The 23583-nt window shown below is 34.7% G+C and overlaps 2 protein-coding genes across 2 annotated transcripts; both read left to right on the plus strand.

The window, feature by feature from the left end:
- Positions 1-182: 182 nt before the first annotated feature.
- Positions 183-2155, plus strand: zgc:112271 (uncharacterized protein LOC553698 homolog). Its single transcript, XM_019077160.2, has 3 exons — positions 183-379; positions 510-607; positions 1772-2155. Exons 1-3 carry the CDS (start codon positions 317-319, stop codon positions 1869-1871), a joined length of 261 nt encoding a protein of 86 aa, XP_018932705.1. The 5' UTR covers positions 183-316; the 3' UTR covers positions 1872-2155.
- Positions 2156-6945: 4790 nt separating this feature from the next.
- zdhhc21 (zinc finger DHHC-type palmitoyltransferase 21) lies at positions 6946-23153 on the plus strand. Its single transcript, XM_042728366.1, has 9 exons — positions 6946-7251; positions 7921-7981; positions 8642-8836; positions 10637-10735; positions 12091-12202; positions 14369-14507; positions 16448-16564; positions 21503-21546; positions 22498-23153. Exons 3-9 carry the CDS (start codon positions 8683-8685, stop codon positions 22625-22627), a joined length of 795 nt encoding a protein of 264 aa, XP_042584300.1. The 5' UTR covers positions 6946-7251; positions 7921-7981; positions 8642-8682; the 3' UTR covers positions 22628-23153.
- The last annotated feature ends 430 nt before the right edge of the window (positions 23154-23583 follow it).

Here is a 23583-nt window from a genome sequence, read left to right on the forward strand (position 1 = left end):
TTTCGATTGAGAAAATAAAGAGAACACCGATAACCACAAGGACCCCAAATTCTTTGTTTTTATTGGTCAGTTTTCATGCGTTTGGTAAACCGTACGATAAAGGGATTGGCCATTACGGTCTTCTGGAGGCGTGGCCTCTGTAATTTCCAAATCTAATTGGGTGCTTTTAGTACTTTAGCTCCTCCTTTCTAAGGCATACCGGTAGTTCCTAGATAATCAGAAGACAACAACGCTGTCTACTGTATATAAAAATCACTAATCTCAGTGTTTATATAACCGTTATCGACACCAAAGCTTATACTTCATTCCGGGAAAAATGTCAGTTACCCCAGATTTGATTCGTGAAAAACTGATTGCGGAGATTGGTGCGATACACGTGGTATGTAACATGCACAGCCAGATGAAACCAGAATCACAACGAGTTACAGATCATACAGTTTACATGTGTGAATGAAACAGACAGTTCATTCACGAAAATACGTATATTCGATTCCTTGTTTTTCTTTCAGGATGTAGAAGACACGTCTCCTAACAGATGTGCTGCCAGTTTTAAAGTTCTTGTAGTATCTCCTCAGTTTGAGGGGAAACCATTGCTGCAGAGACACAGGTGAGTTCCTTTTATGTTCCCTAAAGGGATCCCAAAGTGTGAAACCACTTCTGTTTTGCCCCTTTCTAATTATTATTATTAGTATTATTATTATAAATTTGAAGTTATAAGAATAACAATTTCAGTTTAAACATCAAACGCTTTAATGGCAGCAGCAGTCAAGGTGCATGAACTCCACAAGTTAAAATCTGATGATCATAATTTAAGAATAATCCAGAATCTTGTGCTTCAGCGGAAGAGCACCTGACTTTGTGTTAAAAGGAGTCACATGATAAGTCGGGAATGATACATAAGAAGATATTACTGATATTAGTGACCCAGAGCTGCTACAGAATCTTATTTCTTATTAATTTGTGCTGTACTGTTACTGTTGTATGTTTCAATCGAAATCTGAAAAGTTTTGTTTTAATCCAATTTTCAGTGTGCTTTTTGGACCTCACTTTATCAAGGTTAACATTAATGAAAACGAAAAATAAATAAGATGTTTTCTTTGACTGAAACTCTGCTATAAGAAACTAGCTAAAAAAAATAACTACAGGTGCATCTAAAAAAAAAAAAAAAAAAGAATATCGTAAAAAAAAAAGGTCATTTTTCAAAAAAAATAAAAAGCTCTAATCATCAAAATTAAAAAAAAAAACGTTTGAAATATATCAGCCCCATATAACAGCATATACTGGTGGTTGTATATGAAAGCTCAGTTTGTTTATGTTGACATTTGTTGATTATATTTACATAAATGTTGCTCATGTTATGTTAATCGCTCAGTGCTTTTACGGTCATGTGGTAAGCACGTTGCATTTCATATCAGTATTGGATATTGCCTTTTAAGAAAAAATTGTGATGCTGTCTCATCTCAGTCAAATCTGAAACACCTGAAGATGGTAAGAAAAAATGTTGTTTGATCAATGATGCGGTGAAAAAGGTCATCTGCAGCTGAGAGAGTCCCAGCTGGCTCAGAGTGCTTCAGACACGGACGCAGATGTGCAGACTTAGCAGAATGATCGGAGTCTTTTTATCGGGCCAAGTCACGTGGAAGTGTATTGTCTTTAGAGAGGATAGAGCTGTGGAGGCAAGCTGTGAGGAACAGGCATGCTGGGAACAATAGACTTACTGACCTCATGTAATGTTTTTTTTTATAAATATCTGTGTTTGTTTATTATTTAGGATGGTGAATAATTGCCTTGCCGAGGAACTGAAAGAGATCCATGCGTTTGAGCAGAAAACACTGACACCAGAACAGTGGGAGAAACAGAAAGCACAGTGATGCATGCGAGCGCACACATGCGCACAAAATTCATTTATGCAGCCATCAAATAAAACAGCAGTGACTTTTTTTTATATATATATTTCAGTCTTTCCTTCTAAAGTAAAATAATACCAGTGTAATGAAAATCAGTTGACTTCATTTTATGATGTAATTATGCTTCAGTTTTAACTGTCACTTAATGCATAACATCTTACATGCAAATAATTGAAATACATTATGTGCTATATAAGGGATCTTTGAAATTGTAGTATGCTGACAATAAAGAACATTTCTGGACATAACTTTTAGTTTGTAGCCAGTTTGTTATTGTCTACTTATTTTCATTTCTGTCTTTTTGGGGAGCTGCCAAAAAGTTTGAAAGATGGGTCAGCCAAAATGTTTTAATAAAATATATGGCCACTAATAAAACATTCAATACTGTTAATCCTGTTGTTGACTTTTTTCAACAAATTTTCAACATATTTATTTATAATCTCAGTTCAGTTGGAATTACCCACGTAACAAAGGTTTACATGTTACCTATTGGTGAGAAGTTTATATAAATACATTATACTTTGGTGATGTTATTGTTGATGAATGTTAGTGTTCAACCCTAGAATCTGTGATGTAGAATACATCATCAAACATGTCATCAAATAATACTACCACAGTGAACCAATAAGACAGATTCACACTAGTTTATTTAAACTTTTAAAAACGTCTTTTTCAAGCCTGATTTTCAACTTGTAACTGAAATTTCAGTATATTCTTCCTACAAAGACAAACTTTTAGTCCCCATCCAACTTTCACATTATCAAAAAGAATGAATATTTTCTAAAACATGTTCTTTTTGTTCCACAGCAAAGAAAGTCATTTGGAGTTTATAAAAATAACTTCACGAGGACCACTTTTTCTATTCTGTTGCACCATCCTGAGGCTTCTTGTGTTGCTGTTTCATTCATTCCAGATTTTCTAAGTCAGACAAATACCTTACCGGGCCTTTAAGAACCAATAACATGGTGATTATTGCAATGATTAATCTTTGAAACTCATGATATCGAAGTCTTAGAATACCCAGCCAATTAGTGCACGATATAAATGCTTTCCAAACAGAAAAATATGCTGTAGTTAAGATGCCAACCTGTCAGTGATTCAGGAATAGACATAGCGTCTTATGTTCAGACAGATATAAAGTGATTAATAACACCATTGTGAGAGCAAATGTTTTATACATGAAGCTAAAAGCATGTAAGATGTATGCGGAAGCTGAGAGTGCAGACGGCCCTCCTGCTGTTCAACATAAAGGCACCAAGCTCCAGCAGACATTCAGCGCTGTCTCACACAAACACAGTCTGCTCACACTTACATGTGTGTGACAGTAATATTATAGTGAAATCACTATTTATTTTAAGGCTAAGTTAATTAAAATGCTGTTCTTTCACTAAGTGCAGAGAAAAGCGATTTCAGTACATGACAATAAAAGTAAATCAAATGTGACTGCAGTGTAAATCAGCATGTGCAGGTCTGTCCTTAACACAATATATTTTATACACAAGCAGATAATGGATGTGAAAACACAGAAATCTCACTAAATATATCAGCACTTCACACCAGCACAATGGTACAAAGGCTGTCACTGTGGTGGGACTTTTTGAAAATCTTCTAATCTGTACAATTTAGGTACTAGTATGCACAATTTAGGTATTAATATGTATCTTTAAGATACTAGTATGCACCTTTTGGGGGGTAAACACTTTTGATATCATAAGGGTATCAAGGGCACCATCGCTATTACACTCTGCAGAAGATACACAATATATTTAAAGTAGTGCTGTCAAATGATTAATCACGATGAATTGCATCCAAAATAAGAGTTTTCATTTGCATAATATATGTGTGTTCTGTGTATTTTTATGTATATAAATACACACACATACAGTATACATTTTATAATATTTTACTTGTATTTACTGTCTATATATTCATATAATTTATATTATAAATATATTTAATATATAAAAATATTTTTTTTCTGAAATATACACATGCATGTGTGTGTATTTATACATATATAATAAATATACACAGTACACATACATATATAATGTACACAAAAACTTTTATTTTGGATGTGATTAATCATGTTTAATCATTTGACAGCACTTATTTAAATGCATAAGTCTACTGAATCATGGCACACATAAAATCTGCACTCCAAATAAAAGTGAATTAACAAAATAAATGCACATGCATGGCCTTTTTTCTCATGGTTTGGAGGTTAGTTGGTTTGTTCTTCTCAAATCTGGGTATAAGGTTTTTAAAGCAAACTCATCTGGCACCAGTGACCCACCTTCTATACTGACCACTGGCTTGGATTTGAGTTGATCAGGGATTGTCAAGACTTGTGAGCATTTTGAAAGGATCGAAAGAAACTGAGAAATCGAAATGAGTTTGTTTGTATATGCATGTGTGTATTGGAAAAAAAAAAAACCAAAATGGTTCTTTTCTTGAATGAAGGCATGCAAAAGTGTCATGAACAGGCAGATCCAGCAGCTTTTTACTGGTGGGTGTGAGGGATGGTAGCCTATAACAGGGATGGCAAACTCCGGTCCTGGAGATCCACAGTCCTGCAGAGTTCAGCTCCAACCCTAATTAAAACTCACCTGCCTGTTGATTTCTAGTAACCCTTCAGACCTTGATTAGCTTGTTCAGGTGTGTTTAATTAGGGTTGAAGCAAAACTCTGCAGGGCTGTGGCTCTCCAGGACCGACGTTCACCACCCCTGACATATAAGGACACATTTATAAAATAAATAAATTACAGCATGAGATAACTAAAAAGCAAAACTAAATCTGAGCACTTTTTTTCTATAAATTGTATTTAGAAGGTCTTAATATTTAATATAGAAAATAGAAAGCAATTGCTCCAATCTTCAGTGTCATATGATCCTTCATATGCTGACTTGGTGTGCAAGAAACATTTATTCTTATTATCAGTGTTAAAAACAGTTGTGCTGCTTATTATTTTTGTGGAAACCATAATATATATTTTTGTTCTTTTTGATTCTTTGATTAATAGAAAGAAAAAACTGCATTTATTTGAATCTTATGTAACATTATAAATGTCTATACTGTCCCTTTTTTTCTCAAATAAATAAATAAATCCCAAACTTTTGACCAGAAATGCATGTTCAGTAGGCTATTTATTAATAGATGTTATTGTAGCCTATAAAATATATTTATTTATAGTGATATAGATAAACAAAACAATTTAAATGTAAAATTATTTTTTTTATTATTATTTATGAGGATTCATAATATCCTTTTACCATTTATTTACTTTTTTATTTACTTTATTATTTATTAGGTTTGTGTTGTTGAGTAGGCTACCTTAAACTGATATGCCAACATGCTGGGTGCATTTCATCAGAACTGGACTGATGACTATATATATAAAAAAGATTTGTAGAACACTTTGAGAGGGCTTTTTTAAAACCTAAAAGACAAAATATTTTTTTTTTTTTTTTTTTTTAAACCTAAAAGACAAAATAATACATCCTGCTATTCTATTTGCTTAAAGCTGCAGTCCGTGACTTTTGGCGCTCTAGCGGTTAATAAACAGAACTGCGTGCGTCTTGCGGAAGAACATTGTAACCGGAGCTACTTCTCTCTGTTTATGTCTATGGCAAATCACGCAGGTACTGGGCTACTCCGCAGCGGTACCTACCCGAACCAGTATAAATAGTCCGAATATAAACACTTATTATAGGTGTACCGCAGTGATTCAGGACAAGCCACAAACACTATTTGGAAAATGGATTCATAGTGTACTCGCTTATTATAGAAATTTAGTAAAATTTTGAACACAAAAAAGTAAAAGACCACAGCTTTAAAGGGTTAGTTCACCCCCAAATTAAAATTCGGTCATAAATTACTCAACCTCATGTCGTTTCAAACCCGTAAGACCTTCGTTCATCTTCGGAACACAAATTAAGATATTTTAGATGGAATCTGAGAGCTGTCTGACCCTACAGACAGCCACGCAACTGAAATGTTCCCAAGTCCAGAAACGTAGCAAGGAGATCGGTAAAATAATCCACGTGACATCAGTGGTTCATCCGCAGTTATATGAAGCTATGAGAATACTTTTTGTGCACAAAATAAAAATAAAATAAAATAATTATTCAACAATTTGTCTCCTCCGCATCACCATGGTGCCATTTAGGAGAATATGGAGAATATCCGCTGGACAAACGCTGTTCTGTGGCAGCTGACACAGCATACAGCGATCTCGATACTTCTGAACTAAACTTATAAATTATGAAATTTATTAAATTATTAAATTACTAAGAGTAAAATGGGTAATGATAACCACTTTGTTTAAATGCATTATAACATTCAAAACCCCTTAATTGTAACTTATTAGGTTATATTTCTGTAATATGTTACCAATATTACAGTTAAACTAGTAAAACCATGGTTCATTTTCATAACTGCCAGGCTGTTGCACGCATAAAATGCAAACTTTGTTTGACAGTGTATTATTTACATTAACATTACAGAATAGAACATGATCAAAATTATCTTTCAACGTTCAATTTCAATAAATGTAATTGTACAAACTATGAAGACTAATTTCAATTTGTTTATTGTGAAAAACCCAAAAATATGTTTGTTTTTTTTTCTGTCCTCTGATAAGCATTGTTCAGGGCTGCGTTTCCCAAAAGCTTTAATGCTTTCTTATGATACTTTTGGGAAAGCTTTCTTATGATACTTTTGGGAAACGCAGCCCTGTTTGAACGCATTGTCAGAAGTGAGTGAACGCTCTCTGTGATGGATTGGTTCTGTCTTGCAACATTTGCATGTGTTCAGATGAGCAGGAAACTAGTTCTATCTTACACAATTATTTACTAACATAGGTTATTCGTCCAATTCAATGCATTATTTCTTTGTTAAATAAACAAAATCACTGGTAAATAAAACACACCTTAGTATCGATATTTTTTGTTTGAGTATCGATACTTTCGATACTCGCATCAGTATCGATATATCGATACTTCGGATCCATACGCCCATCTCTACTACCGTCTAATGTTGCTTCCTCTGGTTCTGGCTTCTCACTCCTTACTTTAACTTGCTCAAATGCAAACGGAAATGACAAGTCGTCTTGATATAATAGCTATATTTTGGAAACTATTGTTAGCACTGTACTTTTTATAAGGGCTTTTGGCCCGCGCTCGTGAGCCATTTTGACAGTTCAGTGGCGCTGGACACAAAAAGCGTTCCGCACTTTGCGGCTTCCGTACAATCACAGTCCAGGAAGAGCTGATATTTTACAATCATAGAATCTAACGCTAAACCCGCGACACCCAACAGAGAAACCATCGTGTGAGAAAATCAGTGAGTATTATTATGCTTCGATAATCTGATATATTCATATTCCTTTTCGCAGGTTGTGGGTTTGTTTACCAGCCAGGTCTTTATTCGGTTGTGTTTCATCCTCGTGGGCTTCACTCATCATGAGCCACAGCCAGGACATGTTTACTAACGTTAATTACAATAAATATATGATGAGTAGACACGGAGAGAACAGAAATGCCGTACAGAAATGTTAACATGAGTTATTTTATTAGATGTGACTGTTTTGTGTACTGAACTGATTTGTTCTTAAACTGTGTCTGTTCTCACAACATAAAGAGAAATATCAGTCCATCTCGCACTTGCAGAGAAGTGCCGTTTTAGGTGAGAAATCACAACAATGCAGTCATTTATTTTTATTTATTCATGTATTCTTTCTGTGCCTTTTACCATTGCTCAAATATTTCTCACGATCAGTTTAAATACATGGGCGTATGCGTGAACAAAGCCAGTGTAGTCCAGTAGGTGTCTCTCATGTGACCTCATTCGTCACTTTAACTCAAACATCTGCAGATAACTTATTCTTGATCTGACAATTTCGGGATCACTCTCGAAGGATTTTCTTTTGTGTGTGTGTGCTAAACTACAGACAACAAATCTGACACATACAGGCCTACTGATAAAAACATTTTTTTGTTTTGTGTGTTTTAGGTTGTCATGGCTAGGGCCACTGTGATGCTGCTGCTTTCTGTGGACTGACACCATTAAAAAGGTACCACTGATTCATGTAAAGCTTCATCCATACATTTTCTTCATATGCAAGGTATTATAATACTGAGGCACTTAAGTATCCTCTAACATTATGCATACATCTATCCGTTTCTGAAAATCAGCAGTAAGTTCATTCAACACTGAAGTAAACATTTATACAATATTTTAAAACTATGCCACTGACAAAATATCAGAAAATGTTCCACTTTATAATTTTCAGTATTTTAAAATATTAGAAATATTTTTTAATCCCCCAATCTGTGTTGTAAAGAGCGTATTGATTGGATGTTTTTGACATGATATTCATATACAATAAGATACAAAAGTCTAAGAGCATTTGTGAAAGTACTTCAATTTTTTTATTCTAAAATATATTATTAGGATATTTTTATTATTATTATTATTTTTTTTTTTTTAAATATGCATTTCAGAATGTCTTATTATTTCAAATCTCCTGAACTGCATGAACTCAATATAGTCTTAGGCTTTTGAACCACACTGTTGACTTGCCTCATTTAATTGATGTACTTGTGCAGACATTATTGTATACGCTGGTTAATTTTTCATATCCTTTTTTGGCCATGAACAAATCAATATGTTCCATATTAAAGGGTACTTTTGGCTACCATTGATCCAAACTCTGCATTGTGTCTGTTATCAGGAGCTGCTTCGGTTATCCTGGCATATATACTATCTGGAAGGATGAAGCTACGACTGCATTTTGTGGTGGACCCCATGGGCTGGTTCTGCATAAGCATGGTGCTGTTTATCTGGCTCTACAACAGCTTCCTGATTCCCAAACTGGTGCTATTGCCACATTATACAGAGGGACACATACCTGCTGCATTTGTGGTCTGTAAGTTCTGTGACCATGTTCTACCGAAACCAGCCCCTATTATGTGTTGCAATCAGTTTTTTTTTCAGGTTCAGGTGAGAATAGCTTTACTGAAATCTTATTGTTCTACATTCTGGTTTGTGCAGATCATTGGGTAAAAACTTCAGATGAGTCGGTTAAAACGTGATTTCTTCTTAGATTAGAGCAGAGCAGAGAAGAGCATTGAGATAACGAGGTCTTGTTCACTGTGAGAGTAAGTAGAGTAGCAGGACAGGTTTTTTTTTTTTTTTTTTTTTTTTTTTTTTTACACCACGACACATCAACAGTTCAGAATTAATTACAAACCTGGCACTGTGTGAGCATAAGGGAAACTAGATTTGCATTTATGAAGGAAATATTAGACAACAAGAGAATAGTGTTAAACGTTTAGGCTGCGGTCACACTAGACTTTGAGCCTGCAAAACTTTTATGAACACTGCTTGTATGCAGAGTCTTTTTAAAAAACAGAATTTAAATTTAAATTAGTGTTGTCAAACAATTAATTGCGATTAATCGCATCCAAAATAAAAGTTTTTGTTTACATAATATATGTGTGTGTACTGTGTAGATTTATTATGTATATATACATACACAGTCTATATATGTATATATACATACACATACACAGTATATATTTTGAAAATATTTACATGCATTTACATATTATATTGTTATATATAAATATATTTAATATACAAATATAACATTTTCCCTAAACATATACATGAATGTGTGTGTATTTAAATACATAATAAATAAACACAGTACACACACACATTATGTAAACAAAAACTTTTATTTTGGATGCGATTAATTGCGATTTAATTGTTTGACAGCAATACTTTAAAAACATCTGAAATGTAAAAATTAACAATCTACTCCACTTAACTGCAATTCTGTTTTAATTCAGTTAAGAGTCCACGCTGTGACACACCAATCTTCTATTGGTCACACATCTTCACGTGATATGAATTTGCAGGTCAGAGTTTACCAGACTTGTACTTTGGAATGCAGAAAAATCTGCATGAACTTGCGTTTCCTGTTTCCCACATTCAAGGGAAGTCAGTGGTATGGAAAATGTAGTATGTCTACACCTTTAGGCTTTGGTTCTGTGTAAATGGCAAAGTTGACAAGTTAGTAAATAAATGCTAAACAGACAAGATTAAGCACGATTTAATATGCAGATAGATTTAAGAAAGAAGGACAATTGTTATATATACACAATATCCCGAAATGAGTGAATGTGAGAGAAAAGCCCAGTTTCCAAGGTTATTTTTGGTGATTCTACAAAGAGTTGTCTTTACTGTTTCCACTTTGTATGTATATGCATTTGTTTTGTATGGTTACTTTACTTTGTTACTTTGTTTGGATTACCTCACACTCTACATCACTTTGCTATTAATGCTTTGCTATAAATACTATTACTAAAAGAGCCACCTCAGGGAGTGACTTATGAGTGAGCAAGAAAGCAGGCAAATGAAAAGGAGTGTTTTTTTTTGGAAACCGTTGTTCTGCTTAAAATTTTAGTGGAAACCATGATTCTTTGAAAAGAAAGCACTTATTTGAAATATTAATCCTTTGTAACAATGAATTTTTTTCTTTACATTAAGGGGCTATGCATGAATTAATTGCACAAGCTTTAAGTTACGTTTTCAGGAAGTTGTTAAATAGCAATGTAATTGTTCTCTGTGTCTGTTTGACATCATTTCTTTTCTAGATTTAGTGACTTTTTAGATTAGATTTTGTGATGAATGTGAAATTTTGTCTCCTTCTCTTTCTCAGTTTACTATCTAGCATCACTTCTGTGCGTCTCAGCATTATTCAGGGCTTCCACCGCAGACCCCGGAAAACTTGCTCAGGACCCCAAAATTCCACTCGCAGGTATGAAATCTAACGCTCACCTATGTTTTTTTTTTTTTTCCTAGTGCAGTGTAACAATTATTGTATGTTATTAATCCACAGTCTGTCTAAACTATTCTCATCCCCCTCATAGGACTCTTCTATACTTCTCATACTACTTTAATGTAATAATTTAGTTTGCACATTAAAGAATTTATTAATAAGTGGCCTTGCTAAAACTGTATGCTTTGGAATTTAATCTGGATGCAATAATCTAATAATTATAACAAATAAAATATTGATTTGCCCTTATCATCTGCTAAATTGCTAAAGCTAAGTGCCCCACAGACACAAAATGAGAAACAAATATAAAACAATGTGCCATTATTTATCATAAAATTGATTACATATATTCTCGACCTTTTCCACTGCGAATATGTCTGTAAAATGTTTATACATACAGGTAAATTCTAAAGATGAGTTAAGTTAATGTCAATGTTTTTGCTTGTGTGTGCACTTTAATGTGTGATTAAACTTATTTAAAGTTGTGTGAAGTCATAGACCAAATATTTACCATGCTTAATGAAGTTCCACTAACTAACCAGATGAGGGCAGTATACCTCAGTGTTCAGTGACTTTAGTCTTAATACCTTCACTTAGTATGTTAGACAATTTTTAGAATGTTATAGTAATGTACAAGTGACTTAAATCCCTATCAAAACAGATTTAAAATCCCTTTCTAAAGCAGGGAAATACAACATTTATCTGTCAAAATGAGAGATTAAAAATAAGAAAATGACAATACTAATATTATATTTATTAATGTTCCAGTTAATGACAAAACATTTCTGATTAATTCAATGTAAATGTGTTACATAATATAGGCTTACATGTTTTGGTGCACAGTATTATTTAACATGCCCATAATATTATTGCTGAAAGTAACATTGCCTGTTGATAGTAATTTGTGAACACTATGCAGCACACATTGGCAGTTGTTTGTAGAGACAGCTGTAAGTTACCTTTTCATAGGTTGATTTTCCTGAAAAGTGCAAATACTTTGTATAATTGAGCTTCCCATCAGCCCGGGACTCGCTACTTAATCGAACAATAGTAGAAAAACAGTGTTTAGGAAACCTGCTTAAAATGAGTAATATTTAAGTATTTTAGCAGTTTTCAACTTTAAGGCATGTCATTGTTCACATGGATGAGCAATTTTATACAGTCATTTGTCCTGAATTTATATGATGAGACTAAAATAGTTTCTGAACATTCAAATATTTTTTTTCTCTAAGTACCACTAGATGGCAGCAAAGACCTTTTTTGTTACAGTTTTTGTAGCAGCACTGAAAATGTTTTTTTGTTTGTTTGTTTTTGTCATTTTCTTGTCATTTCAGAGAGAGAAAACTGGGAGCTGTGCAATAAATGCAACATGATGAGGCCAAAGAGGTCACACCACTGCAGCCGCTGTGGCCACTGTGTCCGTCGCATGGACCATCACTGTCCCTGGTAAAACTTTAACAAGCAATAATGAAGTCAATACACTACTACAAGCTTTTGTTTGAAGCACAGCAGTCTTTAAAAAAAGTTCTGTATCTATATATTATTCATGTGTTATGTGCATGTGAAAACACAAATAGCTTATTAATTAATAGTCACCAAAAAAAAAAGAAGTTAATTTTATTACTGGTGCTCTGATGCTTGTTATCTCTGTGTGAGACATGTTGAGATTTTTACAGTGGTTTAGGATCCAAACTGAAATCTGGCCTGTTGACCCAAGTTCACAGTATAACCTTAAAAGACCCTGTACCCCAGACAGCTTTACATTCCTGGTGGGTTTTGTATAGAGGAAGTTTAATGAAGTCTCTGTAGAGAGGTAAAACAGAGGGAGAGGCGATATCAAGTGACCAGAGAAGCCTGTGTTAAGTCCAGCCCTACAGTACAGCTGAAGAAGGCTGCTGTCTGTCCGGACTCAGCAAATCGTGACTCCCTGTCATCGCCTGTAATGGCAGAGGGAAGAGGAGGAAAAAAACGTGGCCGGATCATTTTCTGTATTCGTTTTACTAACAGTTCATCCTGCTCTCTCTTTTGGCCCTCTCTGCCCTTTTTCTTTTCTCTCATGTTTTTTATTCTGGTGCTTCTTCCTGTGGCGTGATCTGTCTTAAAGGGATAGTTCACCCAAAAATGGCAATTCTGTCGTCTTTTACTCACCCTCAAGTTGTTTTAAACATATAGGAATTTCTGCTTAATACAAAAGAAGATATTTTGAAGAATATGGGCAACCAAACAGTTGCTGTTGAATATCATACAGAGACAAAAATACATACTAATAACTGTATGATTGTTTTTGTCAAGGTAATTAAATCAAAACTTTTAAAAACTGAATAATATGTAAAAGTATGATATTTGGGATGAAAAGCACCCCTACTGTTGGGGCTAAAGGGACAAAAATTAATGTGATAATCGAGGTAAAAGGTTCACCAGCATGGGGCAAATGCCCTATTTAGAAAATACAACCTCCACTCTTACTCTATACGATTTAAAAAAATAATAATAATAAACCAAAAAAATAAGTTTTAAGATTTATTTTTATTTACCCACAAAATGTGTTGCTCCATCAATTTTTAATAAAATAATATTGAAAAATATTTAAAAAATATTAACATATACACACATGCATACACACACACACACACACACACACACACGTATATATATTATATGTTAGCATATTATGTGTGTGTTCTGTGTATTTTATTATGTATATATATATAAATACACATACAGTATAAATTTTGAAAATATTTACATGTATTTACTGTCTATATTTATATAATTTATATTATAAATAAGTATATTTAATATATAAAAATATTTTTTTTTCTGAAATATACACTTGCATGTGTGTGTGTTTATATATACATAATAAATATACACAGTACACATACATATATTAGGGGAACAAAATCTTTTATTTGGATGCAATTAATCATTTGACAGCACTAATAAATATATATATATATATCATTTATTTATTTAATGTGTTGTGTGTCTGTGTGTATGTATAAATGTATTACATTACTTCCTGTCCCTTTAGCGCCAACCACAGGGGTTCATTTCACTCAGAATACCATACTTTTACATATTCTTATTGTTAATTTTTTTTATTTTTTTTTATTTAATTACCTTGAACAAAACGGACAAAACATATATTTTTGGTTATTTGAACAATTTTAATTTGCTACATTAACCTATAACATTAAAATTGGATTGACTTTGCAATTATGCTTGCGATCACCTCAAGAATCATCCAAATTAGTACATCGTGAAACATGGATGTTTAGAAAAGTGATGGAATTGTGTATTTGTGTGTTTTGTTTACAACATGTTAATATCAAACTGTATTAAAATCAGTTGTCAAATTAAGTCAAGTTTCCTGTGCGGAGCACTACTTGTGTGCCTTGTGGAGTTCCTACCCATTTGAAGTGCTTCAAAATAATCATTTGAGGGTTTTGTTGTTGTTTAGGATGCTGCTTTAGAGCAGGGTTTTATAATAGATTTTTTTTTCACTTTCATGTTAGTTTAGGTATTAATGTTTTTCATTTGCAATTCTTATTATACTTTATTAAAAATACCTGAAAAATGTTTCTATTTCTTTCCTCTCTGTCTATGCAGGATTAATAACTGTGTTGGGGAGGATAACCACTGGCTCTTTTTGCAGCTGTGTTTTTACACTCAGGTTCTGAGTCTCTACACTCTGGTGTTGGACTTCTGCCAGTACTACTACTTCCAGCCCCTGTCCTCGGTGGACCGGGTAAGACGGTCTTTCATTTACACACCTCCATTTATACTGCCCAGGTGCTTAAAGTCATTGGAACATTTATAGTTTTAAATCACAGTTTTTATAGTTTTTTATAGTTTTATAGGTGGTTAAAAAAAAAAAAATGTATAGCATGAATGCACTGTAAGTTGCTTTGGATAAAAGTGTCTGCTGAATGCATAAATGTAAATGTAAAATGTAAATAAATGTTAAACACTGATCTCTTGCTCTCTCTCTCTGTATATAATGACTATTATAGATCAGTGGTTTAAAAGTACACTTGTTCCTTTAGAGTCATGTGGGTGGACCTCAACTTCAGTGCACACATTGTTTTAGGTAAACACAGTACATATGGGCCATGATATGGTAAAACCAATGAACAAGCTTTTTTAATGTTTTATGTATGTATTATGGCATATTACTAATAACAGCATGGTACTTTTCAGTTACATTTTACATATTTACTTATTATTTGAATGGTTATGAGTACAGCTAGTACCAAAAGACAATCAAGATGAATATGATTTCAAGTTCATTTATCACATTTGATATGGATAGTCAAGTCAGGTGCATTGCATTGTGGGATACAGTACAATACACACAACCTTTTGTTAGATGTATACTGCTATGCAGACATTGCTTTTTTTTTATTTAGCCAATTTTATTATTCTGTGGTTCAGTAGAATCTTCTCAATGGAGGCAGATGATTAACATTGGATTTGCACCACTTAACTGAGATTAGGGACCTGCAGGTGGCATCAGCATTACTGTTAAGTACTGAATAAGCTGTTACTTTGAATGAGAGAAACTTAATACAAGTTGTATTTGCATGCATTGATCAGTTATACCGGTCTGATGCCATATCACTTCATCCAAAACACACCTGCAAACAGCAAATTTCCAAAGTTTGGCCCTTTTCTGTTTTATTGCATTTTTTATAACTGTAATTTGCTATGTAATATTTTACAGACTGATAATAAAAATTGATTGGAAATGCTTGGAATGTACATAGTTGTTACACAAGACAGAGAAATATAAATATAACAACAGGAACCTGTGTGACCTTTATGAACTAAAGCAGATGAAATGTGGAAATAAGACCTTCAGGGTAAGGGAGAGACAGCTGCCAAACTGTCTTCTTGCTGTCAAAACATAGTAGTGTATTTGTTTTTAATTTTAGTATTTAAGGATGAATATTTATATTTCTGTTTTTCCTAAGTTGCAGTTTTTAATCTTTAATCGTATATTTTAGAGTTATAGGCTGAGGACTAGTGATACTGGGATAGTGAGAGATTTAACCATTTTTGATAAAATCAAATTAAATTATACATTTTTATTAAAAACAAGTGATAATCTCTGATTCTTTTCACAGTGGCTATTTTAAAAACCAATGGCAGGTAACATTGTGGGACTTGTTTTGTTGCATGTCTCAAGAATCAGGAGTATAGTAGTGTATTTTCTGTCAGAGCATTTAAATTCAAAGGAGCATCATTCCAACTTGAATGCAGCTGAACAGCTGAGCCATCATGGCAACGGCAGACCGCCTGCAAATAAAAGCCCATAACGCTTAATTTCCTGTTTTTGTTTATTCTGTGGAGCATTGTGTGTGAGTAAACAGATGCAGCTGAGAAGCGAGAGATGCAGTATGGGCACAGAAACGGCTGTATGGGAGAGATAGTGACGTTATCTCTTGGAAAAGCTCCCACAAGAAGCTAAATATTGTGGATTTTGTGTATTTATGTGTGTTTCTATGTGTTTAGTGTAATAGACGCAGAAAAGCCTTCAGCAGTAAAAGCAAAATATGTCACATCGCTTCCCATAACTGCCTGCAGTGCAAAAATCCTCTTGGTGCATGCATAGCATAATGATTTAACTTGGAAATAGTCTAATTTGTCCATGAGCATTTATAGCACATGTGTAACATGTCTTTTTAGGCGGACTTTGCGGTACATCATGAATTGGCTCTTCTACGTGGGTCTTGTTTCATGGGGCTGATCATGTTTGGTGGAATGAGCAGCCTTTTCTACACACAAGTCAAAGGAATCCTTTCAGTAAGTTTTGCTTTTTTCTTTAACTGAGTAAATAAATGAGTTTGTCATCTTAGCAGGTTTAACTGACTTGGTCATAGAGATTACTTGTACTTGCTATGGTGAGATTCGTCTTCTTGTGTGGAAACTCTACTCAAGACTCCTTTAATGCTTTTTGTAGATAATTACAGTCTTAAATGTTTTTATTTATTTATTTTTTTTGTAGAAACAGTTTAAGAAAATTAAGGTTTGATGCATCGATAAAATGTTCGCTATTCAAAATCTCACCAGCAGAGATTGCATCATTTTAGTAATTACTCACATACTGAATATTTGAAATATAGCAGTTTCAAATCCAGGTGTTCTGAAAAGGCATGATTGCCTTATATTTATTTATATTACGGTTTTGATTTAATTTTTGTTTAAGTTTTATTTACATATAAACATTGATCAGAGGTCATAAATAAAGCAGATCGAAAATTAGGGATGCACAATAAATATCTGCACGATATTTAATGTGTATCTCGTCAGTAAAACCGGTTCTGTAATAAGCAGTAAATCTCTACACATGCGTGCTTTTACATGGAGCAGCATTTACTACACAGAGCCGTTATTCACTGACAAGCTGCACAAAATCTGTTCGTTGTTTTGCTCAGCTTGTCCGTGAACAATGGCTCTGTGTAGTAAATGCTGCTCCACGTGAAAGCACGCACGTGTAGAGATTTACTGCTGATTACAGAACCGTCTTTACTGATGAGATGTGCATTAATATCGTGCCGATATTTATCATGCATCCCTATCGAAAATGGTAAACAAAAGGTCAAACATGATTGCTTGACATGCAAGAACAAATGAGATTTGCTCTGACCTGTCAAGCAAGTATGGTTGAGTTTCTGGGTTTCACAGTTTTGATGGGTTTTATGTACAGGTGCATCTCAATAAATTAGAATGTCGTGGAAAAGTTTATTTGTGGACATTTATTTCAGTAATTCAACTCAAATAGTGAAACTCATGTATTAAATAAATTTATTGCACACAGACTGAAGCAGTTTAAGTCTTTGGTTCTTTTAATTGTGATGATTTTGGCTCACATTTAACAAAAACCCACCAATTCACTATCTCAACAAATTAGAATACTTCATAAGACCAATAATAAAAAATGAAGTGAATTGTTGGCCTTCTGGAAAGTGTTCATTTACTGTACATGTAGTCAATACTTGGTAGGGGCTCATTTTGCTTTAATTACTGCCTCAATTTGGCATGGCATGGAGGTGATCAGTTTGTGGCACTGCTGAGGTTGTATGGAAGCCCAGGTTTCTTTGACAGTGGCCTTCAGCTCATCTGCTCATTTTTGTGGTCTCTTGTTTCTCATTTTTCTCTTGACAATACCCCAAAACTGGTCTGGTGAGTTTGCTGGCCAGTCAAGCACACCAACACCAACTTTTGGTGCTTTTGGCAGAGTGGGCAGGTGCCAAATCCTGCTGGAAAATTAAATCAGCATCTTCAAAAAGCTGGTCAGCAGAAGGAAGCATGAAGTGCTCCAAAATTACTTGGTAAAGGGGTGCAGTGACTTTGGTTTTCAAAAAACACAATGGACCAACAATAGCAGATGACATTGCACCCCAAATCATCACAGACTGTGGAAACTTAACACTGGACTTCAAGCAACTTGGGATATGAGCTTCTCCACCCTTCCTCTAGACTCTAGAACCTTGGTTTCCAAATGAAATACAAAAGCTTTAGCCCAGGTAAGACGACTCTGACGTTGTCTGTGGTTCAGGAGTGGCTTAACAAGAGGAGTATGACAACTGTAGCCAAATTCCTTGACATGTCTTTGTGTGGTGGCTCTTGATGCCTTGACCCCAGCCTCAGTCCATTCCTTGTGAAGTTCACTCAAATTCTTGAATCGATTTTGCTTGACAGTCCTCATAAGGCTGCAGTTCTCTCGGTTGGTTGTGCATCTTTTTCCTCTGCACTTTTTCCTTCCACTCAACTTTCTGTTAACATGCTTGGATACAGCACTCTGTAAACAACCAGCTTCTTTGGCAATGAATGTTTGTGGCTTACCCTCTTTGTGAAGGGTGTCAATGATTGTCTTCTGGACAACTGTCAGATCAGCAGTCTTCCCCATGATTGTGTAACCTAGTGAACCAAACTGAGAGACCATTTTGAAGGCTCAGGAAACTCTTGCAGGTGTTTTGAGTTGATTAGCTGATTGGCATGTCACCATGTTCTAATTTGTTGAGTGAATTGGTGGGTTTTTGTTAAATGTGAGCCAAAATCATCACAATTAAAAGAACCAAAGACTCTTGCATTGAATTTATTTAATACACAAGTTTCATAATTTGAGTTGAATTACTGAAATGAACTTTTCCACGACATTCTAATTTATTGAGATGCACCTGTATGTGCTTTGATCAATGGCGTTTTGGGGTAACCAACTTGGTAACTTTTCACAAGTATAAAATAACAAAACACTTCATTTGCAAACCTAGTTTATAGTCAATTCACAGTTTATAAACTGTTGTCTATACATTAATACGTTAATGTTATGGGCAAAAAGTGAGTTCTTTATTCATTGTCAAAATAGTTAACAAATTATTATTGCTTAATTAGCTCATATGTAAAGATTTAAATGTTTTATTATCAAGTGTTAACAGTTCTAACAGTGTTAATGACAGAATGTGAGCTATGGTTACCAGGAGCAAATTGTTCTCACTTTAGATTAGGTCACAGAAAATACAAAATGAAAGGCAATAACCTACAGTACCTTTATTAGACATGAATTGCATTCCTAAAATTTTAGAAATACAGCATATGTGTTATTCAGTCACTTTACACATGAACATTAAGTTTCTTTACAAGTAGTGACTTAATGTTTTTATGAACCACCCTATTCCTTAAACATAACCACTTTTTAATAAATGAAAAATGAAAATGTACAGTGACAGTAGTTATGTCAATATGTAAATATTGTGTTTTTGTGTCTCTGCAAATGTAAGTAAATGTTAGATAAAATACATACAAATGCTCATGAGATCACATTTAAATGCATCAGTTACCAGTAAATCATCATTAAAAATAATTTGTAAATTAAAGTGACAATGAATTATAAATTATCCTGTTTTATTTCAACGAACCTATTAATGTATCGATGTAAAGACTACAATTTATGAAATATGAATTAATTGCAAATAAGTAGTTTGGCAAATGGTTCTTAAGTACTTTAACTATATACTCACCATAAAGTGTTACTAAGAAGTCTTAAGGGTATGGAGCAGCGTGAGGATGAATAATTGATGACAGCATTTTTGGGTGAACTATTCCTTTAATGTAATGGAAAACCAAACTGCTGCCCATTGCAACCACACTGGCCTGTTTGGCTAAAAGAACAAATATAGTCTTTCATTCTTTTCTGCTACTTCTGTTATGTCCTCCATCCTTCCTCTGTTGATTAGGCCTGAAACATGGCTATGATTGGGGGGAGCGGGATAATCATGTTTAACTCTGATCCTTTAACTGATGACTTCATGTGATAGCCAGGGCAAAGAGGATTAGTAGTGACCTAGTTAAATTCGGTAAAAAGTGCAGCCCTTTAAAAAGAATACAGCTCCCCTTAATCTTATTCTCTGGTTCCCAGTCATGTTCACTTGACCCCCACGCGTCCACCATATGCTGTGGAAGTGTGTCAAAGAACACATCTCACTTCACATCCTATCCTCTATCATTTGAATATGAGGGTCTCCATCTTTTTAGTATAAAGGTCCACCCATTAAATGAAACAACGCTTGCTTTGGTTCACTTTACCCAATTCTATCCTCATTCCAAACCCTCTGGACAGCTGAGTCTTCCTACAACGGCTCATTTGTGTAATTCCACCAACTGAAAATATAATAGTTTTCTCATTAGATGTTACACAAGCTGTGTCCAGCCATTCTTTTAGATGACCTTTGACACTAACCCATTCCTACAGGAGACTTCCTTTGACAACGCTAATCTTGTGTTGCTAAAAGTCCATGTTAAGCTGTCTTATCTTGTGTCCTGTCCTGCCTTTAAGCCATCTCCTTATCCAAAGGCCAGAAAAGTCCCAGTGCTTTAACACACAAGCTACACCTTCACCTGCTATCCCGTGTTGTGATGTCTTAAAAGATTTAGCGTCTGACAGGGTGGTTAGCGCGTAGCCTTGTGCGAGTCATAGCAAGTGAGGAAGCAGACTTAACCAATGATCCCTGCAAAGATCTTTTCCTCACGCATGCTCTCTGAGCCCAGATCAGTTCAGCCTGAACTGCAGCCAGGTCCAATTGGCATGACACTGGCTGCTCCAGGCCAAGAGTGTGTCCAATAGTGGTTCACAATGTGAATCTGACTTCAGTCATTGACTTCAACAGTTCAAGTCAGACTTCTTACATAATGTCTTATGGCTTTGGGAATAGAGTCTTTTTTATGTGTTTGTCTTGTGTATCACACACAAAGCACATATTGTTCTAGAAAGCCACTGTCAGTCACGCGTCCACCATTTTTCACACAAACAGGCCCTTCAGTCTCGCCTCTGTTAATCCTACCTTATTTACATATTCAGTTTTTTTTTTCTTCTCTTTGCCGCGTCTCTTCACCTGGCAAGCAGGGGGGATTTTAGCATCCCTATGCACGCGGTCCCATTGTCCGCAGGCAGATGCCCTTTTGCCCCTGTGCCAACTTGGCAAGGTGAGGAGGGCACCAAGGGAGTGTTGCTGCTGTCGGCTTCACTGTCTCTCTTTTGTCTCAGTGTATACTGTTGCAGTTTTCACTCCCAGCGTGGGAAAGATCAAAAACCGATCCAATTCACCCCCTTGAATCCACTGGCTTGCTGTCATAAATCATTTCATGAGTTGTCGCTGTATTGTCTCCTAAATTTATAAGAAATGACATGTTCATAGTTCATTGGTGATACAAAGCAATATCTTTCATTGTTTTCAACAACAGGACACAACTACTATAGAGAAGATGTCACACTTACTGGAAGACATGTAAGTATCAAAACTTACAGCATCATATCAGCCATTTAATAATAATGTAATGTCCTCTACCCAGTCATTACATGTAGACATGGAGACTAGGACTAGTTGTCACAGCTTGAATATGAGTCAAAAGTGTAATCACACATCTATCTATCTATCTATCTATCTATCTATCTATCTATCTATCTATCTATCTATCTATCTATCTATCTATCTATCTATCTATCTATCTATCTATCTATCCATCTATCCATCTATCTATCATCACTGGTTTTGTATGTGCACTGTTCAAAAGTTTGGTCTCTGTAAGATGTTATTTATTTATTTATTAATTTAATTGCGTTTAATTATTTCAAACATTAAAGACATTTTAAATAAATATTGTTTTTTTGTAGTTTGTTTATATTTGTTTTAAATAATTTTTGTTCTTTTGTTATTTGTTTTTCAAATGATTTTGAAAAATCCAGACTTTTGAATGGTAGTACAGATGTCAAACACTGAGTTCAAAACATTCAAAATTAACATTTATGGCTAAAAAAAAAAGTGGTTGGTTATTTGTTTGTTTTTTTGGGGGTTTTTTTTTTTTTTTTTTTTTTTTCTCGATTGTTTCCTTTTTTTTTTTTATTTTAAAATTTCTGTTAAGATGTTTAATATCAGGATTCGTAATAAACATGCCCTGCTATTGGGCACAATAGTTCAACTTGTATTCAATAAACCTTCTTTAATCTAGTGCAGTAACTTTGCACAGTAGCTTTTTTTTAAAGCCAAAATGTTTAGGGTGTGTGTCTCTATACAGAATATATTTTGATTTAAAAAAATGAACTTGCACTAAGAAATGTTGTGACAACTAGACTAGGTCTCTCCTTAAGCTCTTAGGTTCTCTGCATAATTCATATTTTATATGTGATATTATTTTGCATCAGCTTAAGATGCATACTTTAATTTATTCTGTGCCCCCAGTGGACCGCACCGGTCGTGGCAGCAAGCGATGGCTGAGGTGTTTGGCACTCGCTGGAAGATCCTGTGGTTCCTGCCGTTCAGGAGCAGACAGCCTCTAAGGCTCAACTTGACCTCCCGCTCTCATGTGTAGACAGACAGACAGAGACGCACACATCACTCCAGTGGGGAAGGTCACCCTCCGACAACCCCTAACCCCCCCCCACCCCCCTCGTCTAAAGCAAAATACTCCAAAATAGCCTGGTATCTCTACAGGATCAAACTTTTTCAGGTTCTTCATAACATCTGAGAATAATCTGGCACACATCTATTCATATAGAATGAATACAGTTGTAGTTGAACATATCAGTATATAGTCTTTTTTTCTGTTTTGACTGCACATGCTGGGACAGGATTGTATTTACTACTGAAATAGGATTACAGGGAATAGTTTATTGTGAGGCTCGGTTGTCTCCAGGGTAACCCTTATTTGTTGAGACCTCGGCCTAGTCCACTCTCCTAGGTCTGGATCACGTGAGTGGTTTTCATGTGAGTAGGGACGCAAGTGGGTGGAGATTGTCTGGTTTTATGGCACTGAGGGTTGATGGCTCTCGAGGTGAGTCATGACCTCTGGCATGAGTAACAGACTGCTGAAGTATACGCGCACACACACACACACACACACACACACACACACATACACACACACAATCACAAACATAGTTTACAACAACTTTCGCTATCATACACATAATTACGCATACCTCAGCAAGCACTGCTAATGCCTCTGCTGAGCGTTTGACTACTATTACTGCGATTGACCACTTTTATTTTTTTCATTATTAATGCTTGTGTGCCTTTTACAGTCTACAAGTTTTGAACTTTTTTGTGTCTTTTTATTACGAATGTTATTTTAAATCATAAACATAAGTCACTTGTTTTTTGAGGAGCTATTAAACCAATGTTAATAATAATACTTGATGTAAGTTTCATAATTGAAAACGATATTGCAATAATATTACTTTAAAAGATGCTTGCAAAAAGATAAAATGTTATAAATTTAGTTCACTGATTCACTAAAAAGGGATGGATGAAACGTATTTTTGCCCA

Source organism: Cyprinus carpio, chromosome B7 (genome assembly GCF_018340385.1).
Source record: "Cyprinus carpio isolate SPL01 chromosome B7, ASM1834038v1, whole genome shotgun sequence".
NCBI classification, from domain to species: domain Eukaryota; kingdom Metazoa; phylum Chordata; class Actinopteri; order Cypriniformes; family Cyprinidae; genus Cyprinus; species Cyprinus carpio.